This window comes from Spermophilus citellus, assembly GCF_964194105.1.
Source record: "Spermophilus citellus genome assembly, chromosome: 3".
NCBI lineage: Eukaryota > Metazoa > Chordata > Mammalia > Rodentia > Sciuridae > Spermophilus > Spermophilus citellus.
The window spans coordinates 114,095,671-114,111,745 of NC_138184.1; the positions used below are offsets into that span (position 1 = coordinate 114,095,671).

The 16,075-nt window shown below is 54.6% G+C and overlaps 1 protein-coding gene across 3 annotated transcripts in view; it reads right to left on the reverse strand.

Annotated features, from left to right (window-relative positions):
* TPST2 (tyrosylprotein sulfotransferase 2) overlaps positions 1-16,075 on the reverse strand; it is a 42,678-nt gene that overhangs the window by 2,323 nt on the left and 24,280 nt on the right. The window contains exons 1-6 of one of the 3 annotated variants that reach the window (XM_081287199.1): positions 15,274-15,409; positions 14,932-15,099; positions 13,898-13,969; positions 9,819-10,739; positions 7,080-7,278; positions 2,583-2,633 (exon numbers count right to left, since the gene is read on the reverse strand). In XM_081287199.1, the coding sequence (XP_081143325.1) occupies positions 2,583-2,633; positions 7,080-7,278; positions 9,819-10,660 (1,092 nt within the window). In that variant the 5' untranslated portion in view covers positions 10,661-10,739; positions 13,898-13,969; positions 14,932-15,099; positions 15,274-15,409. Of the gene's footprint in view, positions 1-2,582; positions 2,634-7,079; positions 7,279-9,818; positions 10,740-13,897; positions 13,970-14,931; positions 15,100-15,273; positions 15,412-16,075 lie in introns of those variants that run through there. The other 2 variants (XM_081287200.1, XM_081287201.1) reach the window with 2 other exon arrangements.

Sequence of the window (16,075 nt, forward strand, 5' to 3'; positions counted from 1 at the left end):
TCAGGAAGGGGCTCCACCAGGCGACATCTGATCTGGGGGTGGTAGGTAGGTCTTTGTCCCTGTTCTGGTCACACAGCTCCCACCCTCCTTGGGGTCTCCTGTATAACACAAGTGCCCTGGTGGCTGCGGAGACCCAGCAGGAGGAGAGGGCTGGAGTTCTGAGCTGATCCCCAGGCTCCCAGGAGGTCAGAGGGGCTGGAGGCCAAGTTCACCACCGAGGGCCAGTGACTTCATCACGGAGCCTAGATATGGGGATTCCTGGTTGGTGACTGATAGCGGGCGTCGAAGCACCCAGGGCTGTGTGGATGGCACCGCCCGCCACCAACATGTAGCTGCCCTGACTCCTTCCAGCTTCCGCAATACCCTGGATGGCGTGGGGACAATGGGGGAGGCCAGGCCAGAGAGCAGGGACGGACCCTTCCTATCTTCTCCTAATAGCAACCCAAACCAGTCCCGGCTCTGCCAGCTGTCTTGGGCCCGCCAACGCTGCAGGGGACTGGACACCCACCCAGTTTGGTAAAATGTTATAAGTGCTCCTCAAGAGTTTACAAAATACCACCCCCTTTCACCCCACACTACTCCTTAAAAGTGAATTCTGAGTGAATGATCAGATGGACCCCTCACCCCACAGATGGCGGGCAACACCGGGGGGTCTGGGAGGCACGGGGTGGGGTGCAGGGGGAAAGCAGAGGCATGGTGTCCACGGACCTCATGGGGACGCTGCAAGAACCGGGGATGATCTTAAGGAAACAGCTAAGAGGTTTTGGCACCTGCATTACAGAGAACACTGCACAGCTGTCCCAGATGGTCAGAGTATAACTCAATAGATGGGGACCTGAAGATGGCCACGCGCAGCTCACACAATAGAACTGCAACTCATTTGCTTGAGCAAACAGAGGGCCATCTGCTAAAGCATCTGCAGCAGTGGGGAGAGTTTCAGGTGGTGGGTGACCCCCCACATCTGTTTCCGTTCCTTGTTCTTGCTTCATTCTTATTTTTTTACTTTTAGGTAGCAGGGATTGAACTCAGGGTTGCTTAACCTCTGAGCCACCTCCCCAGCCTAGTTTTATTTATTTTTTATTTTGAGACAGGCTCTTGCTGAGTTGCTTAGGGCCTCCCTAAGTTGCCGAGGCTGGCTTTGAACTCGTGTCCTCCTGCCTCAGCCTCCCAAGCTGCTGGGATGACAGGCGTGCGCCCCAGTGCCAGGCTCGCTTCATCATTTGGGTTTAAGGAACAGTACATAGTGCTCACTAGTTCTGGCCACACTGCTCACAGTGGCAAGTTCAGATCTGTGACCCTCAGGGAGCCTGCAGGACCCGCTCCCCAAACATCGGGGAAGTGCTCAGGCTGTGGCTCCCCCCCAGGCGCTCAGCCCTCATTCATTAGATAATTAAAGCCATAGGGCGGGCTAGTCTTTATTTTGCCAAATTAAATAAAACACACGCACAAACTAAAACTAGTAATTTTAGCAACACTCCTTCACTTAAATGCGGGTATTTTCACCAATAAATTATACGTCTGGTAATTCTCAGAAAGGCGCCATTAGTGACTAACAAGATGCCTTTGTTTTGTGTACAACCCAAATCTTTGTTTTACTTTCCTTATCCAAGATACTTAGGCATCTGACATTTTCACCCGAAACTCCAGAAACGCACTGTGATTTATGTCTGTTGCACTATGTGGAGATTTGAGAGGTCCCTTGGGGACTCGGAACTGAGACTTCCCAGGGTTTCTGAGCTGCCCTTCGCGGCTCACGTCATGAAGGGATCGGTGGTGGGCGAAGCGTCACCCACCAGCGACACTTTCCACCCTGGATATCATCCGTGTTTGTGGTGTTGAGATCATAAAAGCTTTGTGTCAAACGCGCGCAGTGTGTGTTTTTAAACAACTTCATGACAGTTGGAACACATGGGGTAGCATGTGTAGACAGGGGAAAGCTCTTTCAACCCCACCGGGTCTCTAAGCTGCTCTGGGTGACACTCTCTAAGCTGCTCTGGGTGACACGAGCCACACCTGGGGAGACGGAGTTAATAGGTGTCAAAGAGGTGGCACTGCCACACCAGAACAGCAGCTCCAGAGGTAAAGGGCTGTCCCTGCTGTGTGCTGGGGCCCGTCCCTTCCCACAGTGACATAAAGCATGGGCCACTCCTGTGGATATGCCAGGGACACCTGGGAGACCATCACAGGGACACGCAGGGATGCAGGAGTGGGCGCATCTCCATTTGCACAGACACATGCATTGTACAACCCTCGTACACACACCTCTCTCTCTCTCTCTGTCTCTTTGGGGGGGCATGGACGAAAATCCCCCCCGGGCTGTCTGGAACCCCTGCCTTCAATCAGACGAGAGGGATGCGCCACAGCAGGTCCCCCCAGACCCTCCAAGGCACTCACAGTGCGGCGAGGGTGGCGGGGGGCAGATTGCAATGGGCCCCAGCTGCATCAGCCCCTCCGCCCACCCATCCCCACCCGAGTTTGTGATGGGGAGACCGTCAGCGAGGAACAGGGACGTGTCCACGGTACACACAAGCTAGTGGCCCCGCCAGGAAAGCAGAACTAGGGGTGGCCCCAAGGTTTCTAACCTGAAAATATCCCTTTAGATTGGCTGGTGTTTTGTAGTCCCCTTTCAAGACCTAGGGAGAGAAAAGCAATGTCACCACGGTGGAAATGACCAAGGGGCACAGTCGGGCCCATCCCTCCATCTGCCCTCACCCATCTCCCCATCCACCCACCCACCAATCAATGTACCCTTCTCTCTATTCCTCCTCCTCCCTCCCTCCTCTCCCCACCTACCACCTGTTCGTCCATCCATATGTCCACCTGCCCACCCATCCACCTGTCCATCCATCCATCCACCTGTCCACCCATCCGACATTTACTGAGCTCCTCTTATCCCAAGCACTGGAGGTACAATGTTAGCCAGAGGATTGAGATTCTTGTTCTCTGGGAACTTCCCGTGCCGAGGTGGCACTACAGATGGTACCCAGTAACAGCCAACACAAACAAGGACACAAGGAGCCCCCAGAGTCACCCTGAACAAAGTGGCTAGGAGTGACCCGAGGAGTCTATTTTTTTTTTTTTTTTGATACCAGGAATTGAACCCAGGGGTTCGTAACCACTGAGCCCCATCCCCAGCCCTTTTTTATATTTTTATTTAGAGATAGGGTCTCACTGAGTTGCTTAGGGCCTCAATAAGTTGCTGAGGCTGGCTTTGAACTCAGGATCCTCCTGCCTCAGCCTCCAGGCCACTGGGGTGACAGGTGTGCGCACCACCCCTGGCTGTGTGAGTGTATTCTAATGAAGTGCCTAGGGAAGGCAGACCCACGGACAGTGAGGGTAGATTATTCGCCTGCAGTTGAGCGGGCTTAACTGTGAACAGGCACCTGGGAACGCTTGGGGTGAATGAGATGTCCTAAAGCTGTTCTGCCCTCAACTTTATAAATCTGCTAAAACAGTCGTGCATTATGATCAGTGAATCTTATGGTACTTCAATTATGCCTCAGAAGAAAAAAGAAAGAAACATAATGTGAATCAACTATGGAACTCCTAAGTTTTCTTCTTCTTCTTCCTCCCTCCCTCTCTCCCCCCCTCCTTTTTTTATTATTATTATTTTAGTTCTGGGATGAACCCGGGGAGCTCTCCCACTGAGCCCCATCTCCACTCCTTTCTATTCTGAGGCAAGGTCTTGCTGAGTTGCCGAGGCTGCCCCTGAGCTTGTCCTCCCACCTCAGCCTCCCGAGTACCCGGGATGGCAGGCATGTACCACCAAGCCTGGCACCACGTCCAGTTCCCTAGTGGCCACGGGAGCCCATTTCATCTCAGATCTAGAACCTGAAAAACCTTAGCTGGAGCATCAAGTATACTCCTTATGGGGACCCTGACACCACATTTGAAGCTGGACGCGGTGGCACACGCCTGTCATCCCAGTGGCTGGGGAGGCTGAGGCAGGAGGATGGTGGGTTCAAAGCCAGCCTCAGCAATTTAGGGAAGTCCTAAGCAACTCAGCGAGACCCTGTCTCTAAGTAAAATACAAAAAGGGCTGGGGAGGGGGCTCAGTGGTTAAGTGACCCTGGGTTCAATCCCCAGTATCAAAAAGCAAAAGAAAAGAAAAAGAAGATCCCATTTGAGTATTCATTGTGCTCGCAGAATTGAACACTTGGGATTTATTGGGTTAAAACATACAATGAGACCCGGGAACTACTGCTAATAATACCTTTTATGTAACCCGATGGATTGAAAATATGACGTACTCTATACAGAATGAGTCAGTGAGGGCGCTCACAGCCTTTCTTTTGTCCCAAGACTTCAAACTCCAGTGTGGACGTTGTGCCTACAGCACCCCTCAATTCCGTCGAGTCTCAGGCCACAGGACCCATCAGAGCCCGTGGCTGCCGGTGGCTATGAAGGACAGCATCAGGGCCAGACGATCTTATCAGCACTGGGCCTTTCCTCACCCAGGACCCGACCGTCTGCAGCGCGCTCCCTCACACGCCGCTGTTCATGAGGGGACTTCAGAGACTCGGCAAAACCACGGTGAAGAACAGCTGGGGGCTGGGGCTCAGTGGTAGGGTGCTCGCCTAGCACGTGTGAGGCCCTGGGTGCCATCCTCAGCACCACAGAAACATAAGTAAATAGTAAATAAGTAAAGGCATTGTGACCACCTACAGCTACAAAATTAAAAATAAATAAATAAAAGGATTCAGCTGGGTGTCTGGCCCTTGCTGGGACTTGTAGACCCCCAGAGAAGCAATCTCTGTGCAAGAAATCCTGGGACATCTTCTATTTTACAAAAACAGAAAAGCTCCAAAGAGCGGATCCTAGCCACCAGTGCTCATGAGAATTATTTATATCCAATAAAATACACAAAGTCCAGCCTTTGTGCCGCACAGTCAGGGCCAAGCCAGGGGCCACCCTTTTTTTTGGGAACTGGAGATTGAACCCAGGGACACTTAACCACTGAGCCACATCTCTAGCCTTTTTTTTTTTTTTTTTTTTTTTTGTATTTCACTTAGAGAAAGGATCTTGCTGAGTTACTTAGGGATTTGCTAAGTTGCTGAGGCGGCCTCAAACTTTCAATCCTCCTGCCTCAGCCTCCGGAGCTGCTGGGATTACAGGTGCGCACCATCACACCTGGCAAGGGCTTTCATCTTTTAAAGAGACCCCAGAGGAGCTACTGATTCCTCCTGCTCCAGCCCCCACTTCTAGGAAGCACAGGGGGTCTGGATTTCAAGATCATCGCCATACTCTTCTTTATAACTCAGTCAATAATCGCGACTATGGCAAAATGGCACCTCATTTTATGTATGTATGTATTTTGCAGCACCAAGGACGGATCCCTGGGCCTGGTGCATGCTAGGTAGGCACTCTACGTCTGAGCCGCACCCCCAGCCCATCCTATTTTAATTGGCATATAATAATAATAGGTACTTATGGGGTACAGTTGAATGTCTTGACAGTTGATTTTTTTGTCATGAGGTAGAGCAAATGTATGGAAAAATACATGAAGACATGGGTAGAGTTTAAATGAAGTCTAATTAAATAGTAATAAAACATTAAAAAACAAAATAAAAGTCAATAAGGGCTGGGGCCGTAGTTAAAGAGCGCTTGCCTAGCATGCGTGAAGCCCTGGGTTCAACCCTCAGTACCACATAAAAATAAATAAAATAAAGGCATGCTGTCCTTCAACAACTACAAAAAAATATTTTAAATAAAAAATCAAGAAATATTCATAACAAGAAAATAATAAAAATGCACCATATCCAGTGGTGAAAGTCTACCATGCAGTACAGGATGGCTACTTTCACTGGATCTCTGAGTGTTTCTGTAAATGTTTTGCAAAATCAAGTGAAGTTGGGGAGAAGGAATTTGCACACCCTAGGAGCCCCACAGATGGGTTTATATTTTGGATTCCAAGAGCAGAAAGTCTAGAGATCAGTGTTAGTAAACTGCTCCTTGTTGAAAACAGAAATTAAACCACGTGTGGTGGCGCACGCCTGCAATCCCAGTGGCTTGGGAGGCTGAGGCAGGAGGACCGAAAGTTGCAGGCCAGCCTCAGCAACTTAGGAAGGCACTAAGCAACTCAGCGAGACCCTGTCTCTAAATAAAACATAAAAAGGGCTGGGGACTTTGAGGCTTGGTGGTTGAGGGCCCCTGAGTTCAATCGCTGGTACAAAAGGGGAAAAGAAAAGGGGCGGAGGGGGGAGAGATTAGCAAGAACTGAGACACTGAAGACTCTTAGTGCAAGCTGGGCGTGGGGTGCACCTATAGTCCCAGCTACTTGGGAGGCTGAGGCAGGAGGATTGCTAGAGCCCAGGAGTTCAAGGCCAGCCTAGGCAACTAAGTGAGACTCAATCAGTATAAAATTTTAAAAAGGTGGTTCAGCAGTAGAGCAAGTAAGTGCAAGGTCCTGGGTTGAACCCCCAGCACTGCTGGAAAAAAAAAGAAAAGAAAAAAGGAAAAAAGGAATTTAGTAGCTGTAAACTCACACGTGTTGAGAAATCAACATTAGGCCTTACGGGACAATAAAGGGACCCGTAGTTTATCTGTTTATGCCCACTCAACAAAGACTTGGCATGCTACAGAAACAGCCGGGAAACAGGAAGGGAAGGGCGAGGAAGAGTGAAGAAATGAGAGGCAACCAGCACACAAATGCGTCAGCTCTCAGCTGCAGGGTGGGAGAAGGGCTCCGGTTGGGGTTTTTGTGGCTGTTGTAGTTTTGGTACCAGGGATTGAGTCCAGGGGTGTTTAACCACTGACCACACCCTGGGACCCCCACTTTTTTTTATTTAGAGACAAGAACTTGCTAAGTTGCTGAGGCTGGCCTTGGACTTGCAATCCTCCTGCCTCAGCCTCCCTAGTCACTAGGATTACAAGATGGTGCCACAGCGCTTGGCTTTACCGGTTGGTTTTGAGCTTCCCTGCAGCCCAAGCAAAAATGGAAATACAAGCAGTCATGAATTCACCACGTCCCTAGACAGAAACAAGCCAGAGCTCAGGAATCACAGAGGGAGTGCGTCCTCAGGGGCTGGCTCCCCCACTCCTGCGAAAGCCCAGGAGCGCGTCTCCACGCGCACACTCACCCGCTGCGTGTTGTTGATGACGATAGGGTCGGGGTCGCCGTAGTTGGGTGGGTTTGCATACGGGTCATAGCCCAGCCGAGCCAGCATAGGGGCGATCCGGGCCATGTCCCTCACCACGTCCCGGGGGATGTGGCCGGTCCACTTGGAGAGCGCTTCCAGGTTCACAGGCTTGATGACCTGGTCTGTGGACCGCTCGATCCTGGGGGAGGACAGTCTGGTCAGGGCAGGGGCAGGTGCCCTGCTCGGCCACTCTGGGGAAAGGGTGAGAGGGCTGGGCTCACGGCCACCTCTGCCCCTCAACTGCGAGCCTGCAGGTGAGACCCGTGGCCTCACACCTCTCTGTGCAATGGGGCAGGGTGTGTGGTGGGAGGCGGAAGAAAACAGCAGTGCATACTATTGGTGCATAAATCCTGCTTCCTTGACCTCTCTAACATCTATTTATTTATTTGTTTGTTTTTGCATTGCTGAGGGTTGAACCATGAGGCCTTACACATGCTCTGCAAGCACTACCGAGATGCATCCCCAGCCTTTCTCTGACTTTAAATAAAAAAAATTAATGTTTATGTCTATGACTAATACGGGTATTTTTTCCTTAAATAAAAAAATAAAATAATAATAATAATAAAAAGATCGAACACTAATGGTAAAGCTAAAAATGCCCCCAGTCAGAGCCTCATACCGGTGCTAGTCTTAGCTATTTGGAGCACACCCTTTCAATTCTTTCTCTGAACTTTTAAATAGAATGGTTAAGAGCTGACTCAGGGCCAGACTTATAGTTCAAATGTTGGCTGTATCAACAATGGCTGTGTGGCCTTGGCAGAGTTACCGCACCTTTCTGAACCTCAATTTCCTCATTCATAAATGGGAATAATAATAGTACGCACCTCACTGCGCTATTCTGAAGAATAAATGAATTGATACAAAGTTAGTTCTTAATAGAGTATATGGTTATCAATACAGTTTAGCTCTCTCTGACACACAGGGGAAAATTATGATTTTTGTTTGCTGTTTTTAAAATAGAAATGACCAATGCATATGTATTGCTCTACAACTTATTTTTCACCTGATGCTTCATTCTTTTTACTGGCTAAGTAGCATTCCACAGTCGGAACAAGCCACAGCTTATTCTGCCCCCACCCCTGAAGATGAACACTCAGGTTGTTCTCAATTTTTTGCTCTTATAATAGCCCAACCATTATCTCCTACACGCTCCTGACTCTCTAGGTCTGCCAAGTCATCAGAACACAAAGATGTCACCAGTTACAATTCCAAGGCCTTGTGGGATGGGGGGTGGGGAACCCATAGGATCAAAGGCACTTTTCTAGATGCTTCCACCCCAACTAAGAGATGGTGTGAGGAAGAGGACAGAAAGATGTAGCAAAAGGAAGGCAGGACTGGGAGCAGAGAGAGACGAGGAAGGTGAGGGTGTGGGCTGGAGGGAAGAACCTTCCTTTGGCCTGTGGACCAACCAGGATGCCAGAGACTGCACATGGCGTTTGCTTGGATCTTCATGTCTGCAGGACTTTAGGGTATGGAACTAACTCAGATACATCCCAGAACATGAATAGGAATGATGCTTGATAACATCAATAAGACTGGGACTAACCGAAGTACCCAACAATAGGGGATGTTACACAGAACATGTCATCTATAGTGGAATATTACTCAGCCATTCAAAAGGATGACACAACAGTTCTGGGTGCCATGGGTAAGTGGTCCCAGATATAAGCAGAAAAGAAGAACGTATTCAACAGGATTCCAGTTGTCTGCCCTAAAAAGGACCAACAGACACAGGAAGACCTTTCTGTTTGTTGCATATTCCTGATTCTCTACAATAAACAGTACTCCTGTGGCGATCTGATCTTTGTATCCCATCACCTACAAAATCCCAGCCCTGCTCCAACCAGCGGAGCCCCTGGCTCACGGGCACCCACTGCACCTGAGAAGTTGCTGCAAGCCTCCAGCTCGGTTCCAGACCCTAGAGCAGTGGGGACAGAGCCAGCAGGGACCAGCCAGTAGACCTGGGTTCCATCCCAGCCCAGGGTCGCTGGCTGTGTGCCCGCGGGCCTGTAACTTCTCTCTGCCATCCACATAGACGGGGATCAGGGTAGTTCCCAAATCCTGCCCATGGGGATCAAAGGAGACTAGGCCTGTTGGGGGCTTCATGTAATGTTGACACCTCGCAGGCACTGACTGAATGGTAGTGACAGTGAGGCTCATGACAGTACCCAACGTGTCTTAACCTCTCACATGCTCACAGGTGGCTGCAAGACAGATGATACTGTTACAGGTGAGTGAACAGAAACGCAGAGAGGTTGAGTCACTTGTCCAAGGTCACACAGCCAGGAGGTGGCAGAGCTGGGGTTTGAACCCAGGCAGCCTGGTTCTAGAACCTGTGTCCTTACCGTGCCTGGCCTATTCCTTAGTGCCCCAGTACAAAGCATAATAAAGTTTGCTGATTCTCCTGGGAAAAAAGAGTGATTGTCCCCCACACCTCCTTTTTTTCTTTTTCTTTTTTGAGAATGAAAAGGGCTGAGAGCCAGGGCAACCTAGTCAATGTCAGAGTTACCGAGGTGGGAGATCCAGGGCAAGGCTCTGCTCTTAGCCAGATCTTCCATCACTGTAACAGAGGGGCTGAGGCTCAGGGAGGTGCAGAGACTTGCCCAAGGCCACACAGCTCAGGAGAGGCAGAGCCACCTTCCCGCCTGGCACCCTGGAGGGGCTCGGGGCTGCACTCACTTGGACAGGGAGACGCCGCCCGGCTTGCCGATGAGGTCTTCGTGGTGTAGCACAGCATCGCTCCAGGCGATGCCCAGGAAGTCCAGGATGAGCTTGAGGGAGCGGCGCGGGTGCAGCACCAGCTGCTCGTAGTACACGGGCAGGCACTTGTCCCTGCCCACCTCCATGCACTGGGAGTACATCACCTCGATGGCCTTGTTCCACTTGGTCAGGCAGTCCCGGTAGCTGCTGAGGTCGAAGCCCGCGATGGTGACCTTGCGCGTGATCATGGAGTGCACGGACGCGCGGCCGTCCCGCACCATCAGGAGGAACTTGGAGTTGGGGAAGAGGCGCGACAGGTAGACGGAGGACTTGAGCGTGAAGGGGTCCTTGTTGCACAGCACGCGCGCCGGCTCGCCGTGCTTGGCGATCACCTCCAGGATGAAGGCCTGCATGGCGGCGTCCAGCACCTCGTCCGTCACGCCCGCCTCGTCCAGCCGCAGCTTCTCGCGGCCCGACTTGGACCAGGACTGGCGCATGGCCAGCACGCGCGGGATGATGCGCGTCTCCTCGCCGCAGCGCACCTCGGGGTGTGCGTCCAGCATGGCGCGCATCAGCGTGGTGCCGCTGCGGGGCACCCCGCCCACGAAGATGAGCGGCATGGCCCGGCCGTAGCGGTACTCCACGCGGTCGGCGCCCACCATCACCAGCTCCTCCTGCTCCCGCCTCATGGCCCGCGGCGGGCTGCGCCGACCGGCCAGCACCGCGCGGCACTCCAGCGCCTGCTGGCCCAGCTGCACGGCCAGCACCAGGGCCAGCGCGCAGCCCGCCGCCACCAGCGCCCGGCGCACCGACAGGCGCATGCTGGGCCGCGGGCGGGGCAGGCCGGGCCTGGGGGGCCGCTTCAGCGCCAGGTCAGCCTGCGGCCCGCAGAGCCTGCATCTGGGGAGAGAGGGGCACCACCGTCAGCGCCAGGTCAGCCTGGGGCCCGCAGAGCCTGCATCTGGGGAGAGAGGGGCACTACAAGTGGTGGCTCTCAACGCGGCGCCAGGACCTAAGACAGAACTCCTAAGCCCCGCTGGGTTCTCCTCGCTCACGGGAAGAGCTGTCACCCTGAGGGAGCCCACGGACCCAAAAGGACCCAAAAGGACCCAAAAGTCCGGGCCTGACTGCCTGGACTCCAATCCTCCCTTCTCCACTTCCCGACATTCCCGCTGTCTCCACCTGCAGGTAGGCAGTGAGGACCTCTGTAAGGGTTACTGTGGCGCGCAGGTGGCCCATGCCTGTTACCCCAGCGGCTGGGAAGACTGAGGCAGGAGGATCGCGAGTTCAGGGCCATCCTCAGCCACAGCGAGGCCTTAAGCAGCTCAGGGAGACCCTGTCTCTAAATAAAATGCAAAATAGGGCTGGAGACCGGGCTCAGTGGGTGAGGGCCCCTGGGTTCAATCCCTGGTACTCTCCCCCCAATAAAATTTACTATCAAAACTGCAATATTTACTCCCAGAATATGACCACACACTCCCAGCACCTCTGGTCCCAGGGTGCAGGGCCTCCTGTCACCTCTGTCCAAGGCTATGTATCCCCCAGCTGTGCACAGGGCTGTGCATCTAGGAGCTGCTCACTAAACCCTTCTGGACTGGGCAGGGCCTGGACCCGGCCAGGTGCATGCCATGGAATCCCCATCTTAGGGAGGGGAAACTAGGACCAGAGGGGCTGCCCCACCTGTGAGTCTGGGGAGCTGCCGAGCAGGACCCAAGCTCACACCCGGCCCAGTAGGCCTGGCCTTCAATCCAGATGACCATGCTCTGCCCAGGGGTTCCAGGCAGAGGAACAGAGCGTGCCAAGGCCCTGCGGTGGGAGTGGGTGGAGGGAAGTCTCAGGGGAGCTGCGGGCTGGAGGGCAGGACTGGAGGTGTGGGCGGGCAGCAGCCAGAGGGGGCCTGCAGGGCACAGTGGAGGCCAGGGCCAGTCAGGAGGCTCCGTGATGGTTTCCCCATCTGCCCCTCCCATCCCTTTCCACAATCAAGGTCAAGCCTGGGTCCCAGGACATTCAGAGTCGGGGGGCCTGGGCTGGAATCCCAGCTTGGCCCCTTCCTGGCTGTGTGAGGTGGGGCAACAGACTTAACTGCTCTGAGCTCATCTGTAAAATGGGCCCCAAAGTGTCAGCCTGAGAGGGCCACTGAGGACGGTCAGGACCCTCCACCTGGCAGGCATCCAAGGTGGCATAGAAGCAGCTTCCCAGAGCCTACTCACGCCTTCTCCTGCGATCCCTGGCTATTCGGTGATTCCAGCTTTTAATGAGCACCTATTTGTACCAGAAGTTGGCCTATGGAGGTGAGAAATGCAGCCTCAGACTCCTGGGTCTGCTGGCACCTTGTACGGAGTGACAGGTCCCCCAAGCAGTGACAGAGGCCTTCTGCAGGAGACTGGCCTCTCCCTGAACTCTGACCAGTGCAGGGGAAACATTTAGGTGGAGAGTAAAGAAGGTTTCCCCCGCAGGGCACAGCCACTTCTTAAGTCCACTAAGGAAAAAACACAGCGTGCCCGGGGACAGCTTAGCGAACTAGGAACCACGGAGGACCTGGGGGAGGTGGCGGGGAGGGCATTCTTTTTTGGGTGTGAGCTTCAACTCAAAAGCACCAAAGGACCTCTCTGCAGCTGGGCCAGTTGACCCCCAAGGGCACGGGCTGCCTGCGCCTTCTCTGTGGGCTGCAAATGGAAAATAAATACTGGGGCAGGAGCCCAGGCTATGAAGCCCCAGGCCTGGAACAGAACAGCTGTGGGCTCTGGGAGAGTCACTTCCCCACTCTGAACCACAGTCTCTTCTTCTGCAAAACAAACAGGAGGACTGGCAGACCTTAGCGGCTAGGAGGGGACCACACGTGGCCGATAAATCAAAGGCCCATCGCAGGCTCTCCTTCTCCTCCGGAAAAACGGGGTTACGTGTTCCATCCTGCTGACGACGCCAGGGGTTCCCTGGTGGCCTCGATTCAAGGTCCACAACCGGCACAGCTAACTCCAGGGCCACTTGCCAGGGGAAGGCAGGCTGGACAGGACCTGAGGCCACCCAGAATTCCCTCGCGGGGCCCTCACCTCCTTCCAGGGATCAGTGAGACTCTCCCCTTAGAGCTGAGATGAAAATTCTGACGCTTGGTGCGAGGCGGTGCGGGAGTCCCGGGGAGCTGTCAGTCAGCCCTTAGCTGAACAAGAACAGTGACTGCGCCAGGTGACAGATGGAGATGGAGGTGAGCTGGAAACTGAAAGTGCTTCTAGAAAGGGTGGATAAGTGTGCAAGCCCGCGCGTGCGTGTGTGTGTGCGTGTGTGTGTGTGTTTACTCATGAGCCTATTTGGGGGTTGGAGATTTAGATAGTAAGTCGCAAGGAAAAGTCCTGGGAGAGGACAGACACAGGACCAGGAAGACCTTCTCAACTGGCCAGTTTTGCTTCGTACAGTCCATCTGGCTTCCATAGTTTACATCTGGTAAAAGCTCTGAGCTTTGCTTTTACATTTTTAGAGCGCACACTCGCCAAGGGTTTTCCATGCACCATCGGCGCTCAGAGAGGTGAAGCAAGTTATCCAAGGTCACACAGCCAGAGTGGCAGGCCTTGATGGGACAAGGTCCTCTGGGAGAAACCAGGTCCACGAGGGCAGAGTGGATGTGACTAGAGGCAGCAAAGACCTGGGAGACGGCTTGAAAAGCCACTGGCGCCCCAGCTGCAACTCTCTCTGAGTGGTTCTTCCTCCCAAGAAAAAGGAATAATGATAACTTGTTCTCGAGGGTCAAGGAAGTCTTGCACAGGGACTTGGAAGGCACGGGCAGCAGGGGCCGTGGGGCGGCTGGGATTCTGCTGGTGCCCCCTGCCCATGGACATGTGGCCTCCTCTGTGCCATCTTCCAGAGACAGGAGGGCAGAGGACTGCTCTCTCTGTGCTGATGGTGACCCCTGTTTCTCATACTGGATTTCTGGCCAGCTGGCTGGACAGAGAGGGAGCTGGCCGGGGAGTGTGGCTGGCCGGGTGATAATGGAGGCTGAGGCTAGAGGCCAGATGTAGAGGACGCTGGGCCGGGCTCTCCCTGGGGCACCCTCGGGATGCACTCACCTCTCCTGGGCGCTGTCATCCTTGGGGCCCAGCCCGCGCGCCTGCTCACCAAGGCTTCCTGCCGGCACAGCCCTGCGGAGGCAAAGGAGATGCAACGTCAGGGACAGGCGACGAGGAGCGGGGCCCGGCCCCTGGGGGAGGCAGAGGGGCTTTCAGGCTCTGAGGCACCCGGAAGTGACATTTGTGGAAGGGACTCTGGAAGATGCTGCAGCCAGGGTCACCCGCTCCTATGGAGAACAAACTGGCTTACTCCATGAGCAGAGGCGTGTGGACCAAGAGTACTATGGCCTCAGTGGGCCCCAGGTGGCTGGCAGGTAGGCCTCTCTGTTCTCTTAGGAGTTTGGAGGCCAGGAAAAGTGAGTATGGCAATAAGCAACGATCACGGCGAGACCCTATCACCCGGGGCTTCTGGGCACAGTGGATAGGGCTGTGCACTGCACAACTCCAAAGATACTGTGTACCAGCCTGTGACGAATATGGTGCTCCCTGGGGTTGGCCAAAGTCCTGCTACTACCACCCAACACTAACCAAATGCCTACTAGAAGAGGACCTTGTGGCATTTTAACCCTGAGAAGAAGAAAGGACATTGTTCCCAATTTTACAGATTAAAAAAACCAAAACAAAACATGACACCAACCAGCTTCCCCACCCCGAGCTGAGACGCGGGGCCCACTTTCCGCCACCTCACAGGAACAAGGCTGCGGCCACGAGGATCCTGGGGCACAGCCAGGCCCTGGCTCCCATGAGACCCAGGGGACCCGCACCTGCACCTCTGGGCTGCGTCCTGGCTCCTCGGGGTGGGAACAACGTTTAGTCTAGTTCCCACCTGTCCCCAGTGAACAGACGGGACCCCTGAGGCTCACGAGGGGAAGTGGCTTTCCAGACTCCCTGAGCCCAGCTCTGTTCTCGGGGCAGGTGACCTCAAGCTGGACAGCGCCTACACTGAGCAGCTCATCCCTCCGCAGAGCCTCAGTTTTCCCATGCTGTAAAAGGGGTTCTTGGGAAGCTCGGGCAAGACAACAGCAAGCACTTACAAACACCAGCAACGATGATGATGATATCAGCCACCACAGAAACACACTGGCCCAAGCCGGGCACGGTGGTCCACACCTGTCACCCAGCAGCTCGGGAGGCTGAGGCAGAAGGATTGCAAGTTCAAAGCCAGCCTCAGCAACAGCGAGGCCCTCAGTGAGACCCTGTCTCTAAATAAAATACAGAACAGAACAGGGCTGGGATGGGGCTCAGTGGTCGGGTGCCCTGGGTTCAATCTCTGGTACCCCCACCCCCGCCACCAAAAAGAAAAAGAAGACAAAGAATCTGGCTGGAAGTTGCTCTTGGCCTCTCCCTGTCCTCCCTCTGATCTGCCCACTCCTCACCTGTTCCTGAAGCCCCAGAACAGTTAGCACACCTAGCACCAGCAGAGAGGAGGGTCTACAGCCACGGCCAGCCCCCCACCAACTGCAGCGGCTCAGGCCTGCGCCCCTGGACGTGGACAGCCGCTGCTCCCGGCTGCGCCCCTGGAACAAAGGGAGCTCACGGGGCCATGCACTTGAAGCTCTTCCGGAGGCAGATGGCAGCGGCCCAGCTGCCCTCAGCGGCCCTTGAAATGCCAGTGAGCCTGTGGCGCCCGCCAGCCTGGGGTTCCCACGGCCACGGCCACCCCTCCCCTGGGGACGGCTGGCCAGGGCCTTGGGACTCTCAGAGACGCGGGCGGGTCCCACCAGCAGCCGGTGGAAACTGAGACCCAAGTCCAGCCTGGGACAGACAGTCAGCCTCGCTTCTGAGTGGCCAGAAGCTGCAGGTGGCCAGGGGCCACTGCACGGGACAGCACAGATCTGGAGCGGGAGTTGGCAGGCGACACGCTGCGTCCAGCCCAGCCCAGCCCGGTGGCCCTGGAGCCAAGCGTGCTCTGTGCGTCCAGCCCTCTGCCTCGGGGGCTCCGTGTCCCAGACTCAACCGACCTCCGAGGGGATATTTGGGAAAAAAGTCACGCCTGTGCCGAGCACGAGGGTCCCTCCCTTCAGGAAGATGCCCCCCAGGTGCGGAGTGGCCCTCACGGGGCACAGGCGTCAGAAGGATGGAGAGGCCGCTCCGAGGCCACTGGAGGGTGTGCCCAGGGTCACTGCAAACCCGAGAACCTGAGCCCCCGCGGGTGTGGGCACCAACGGTGAGGCGGGG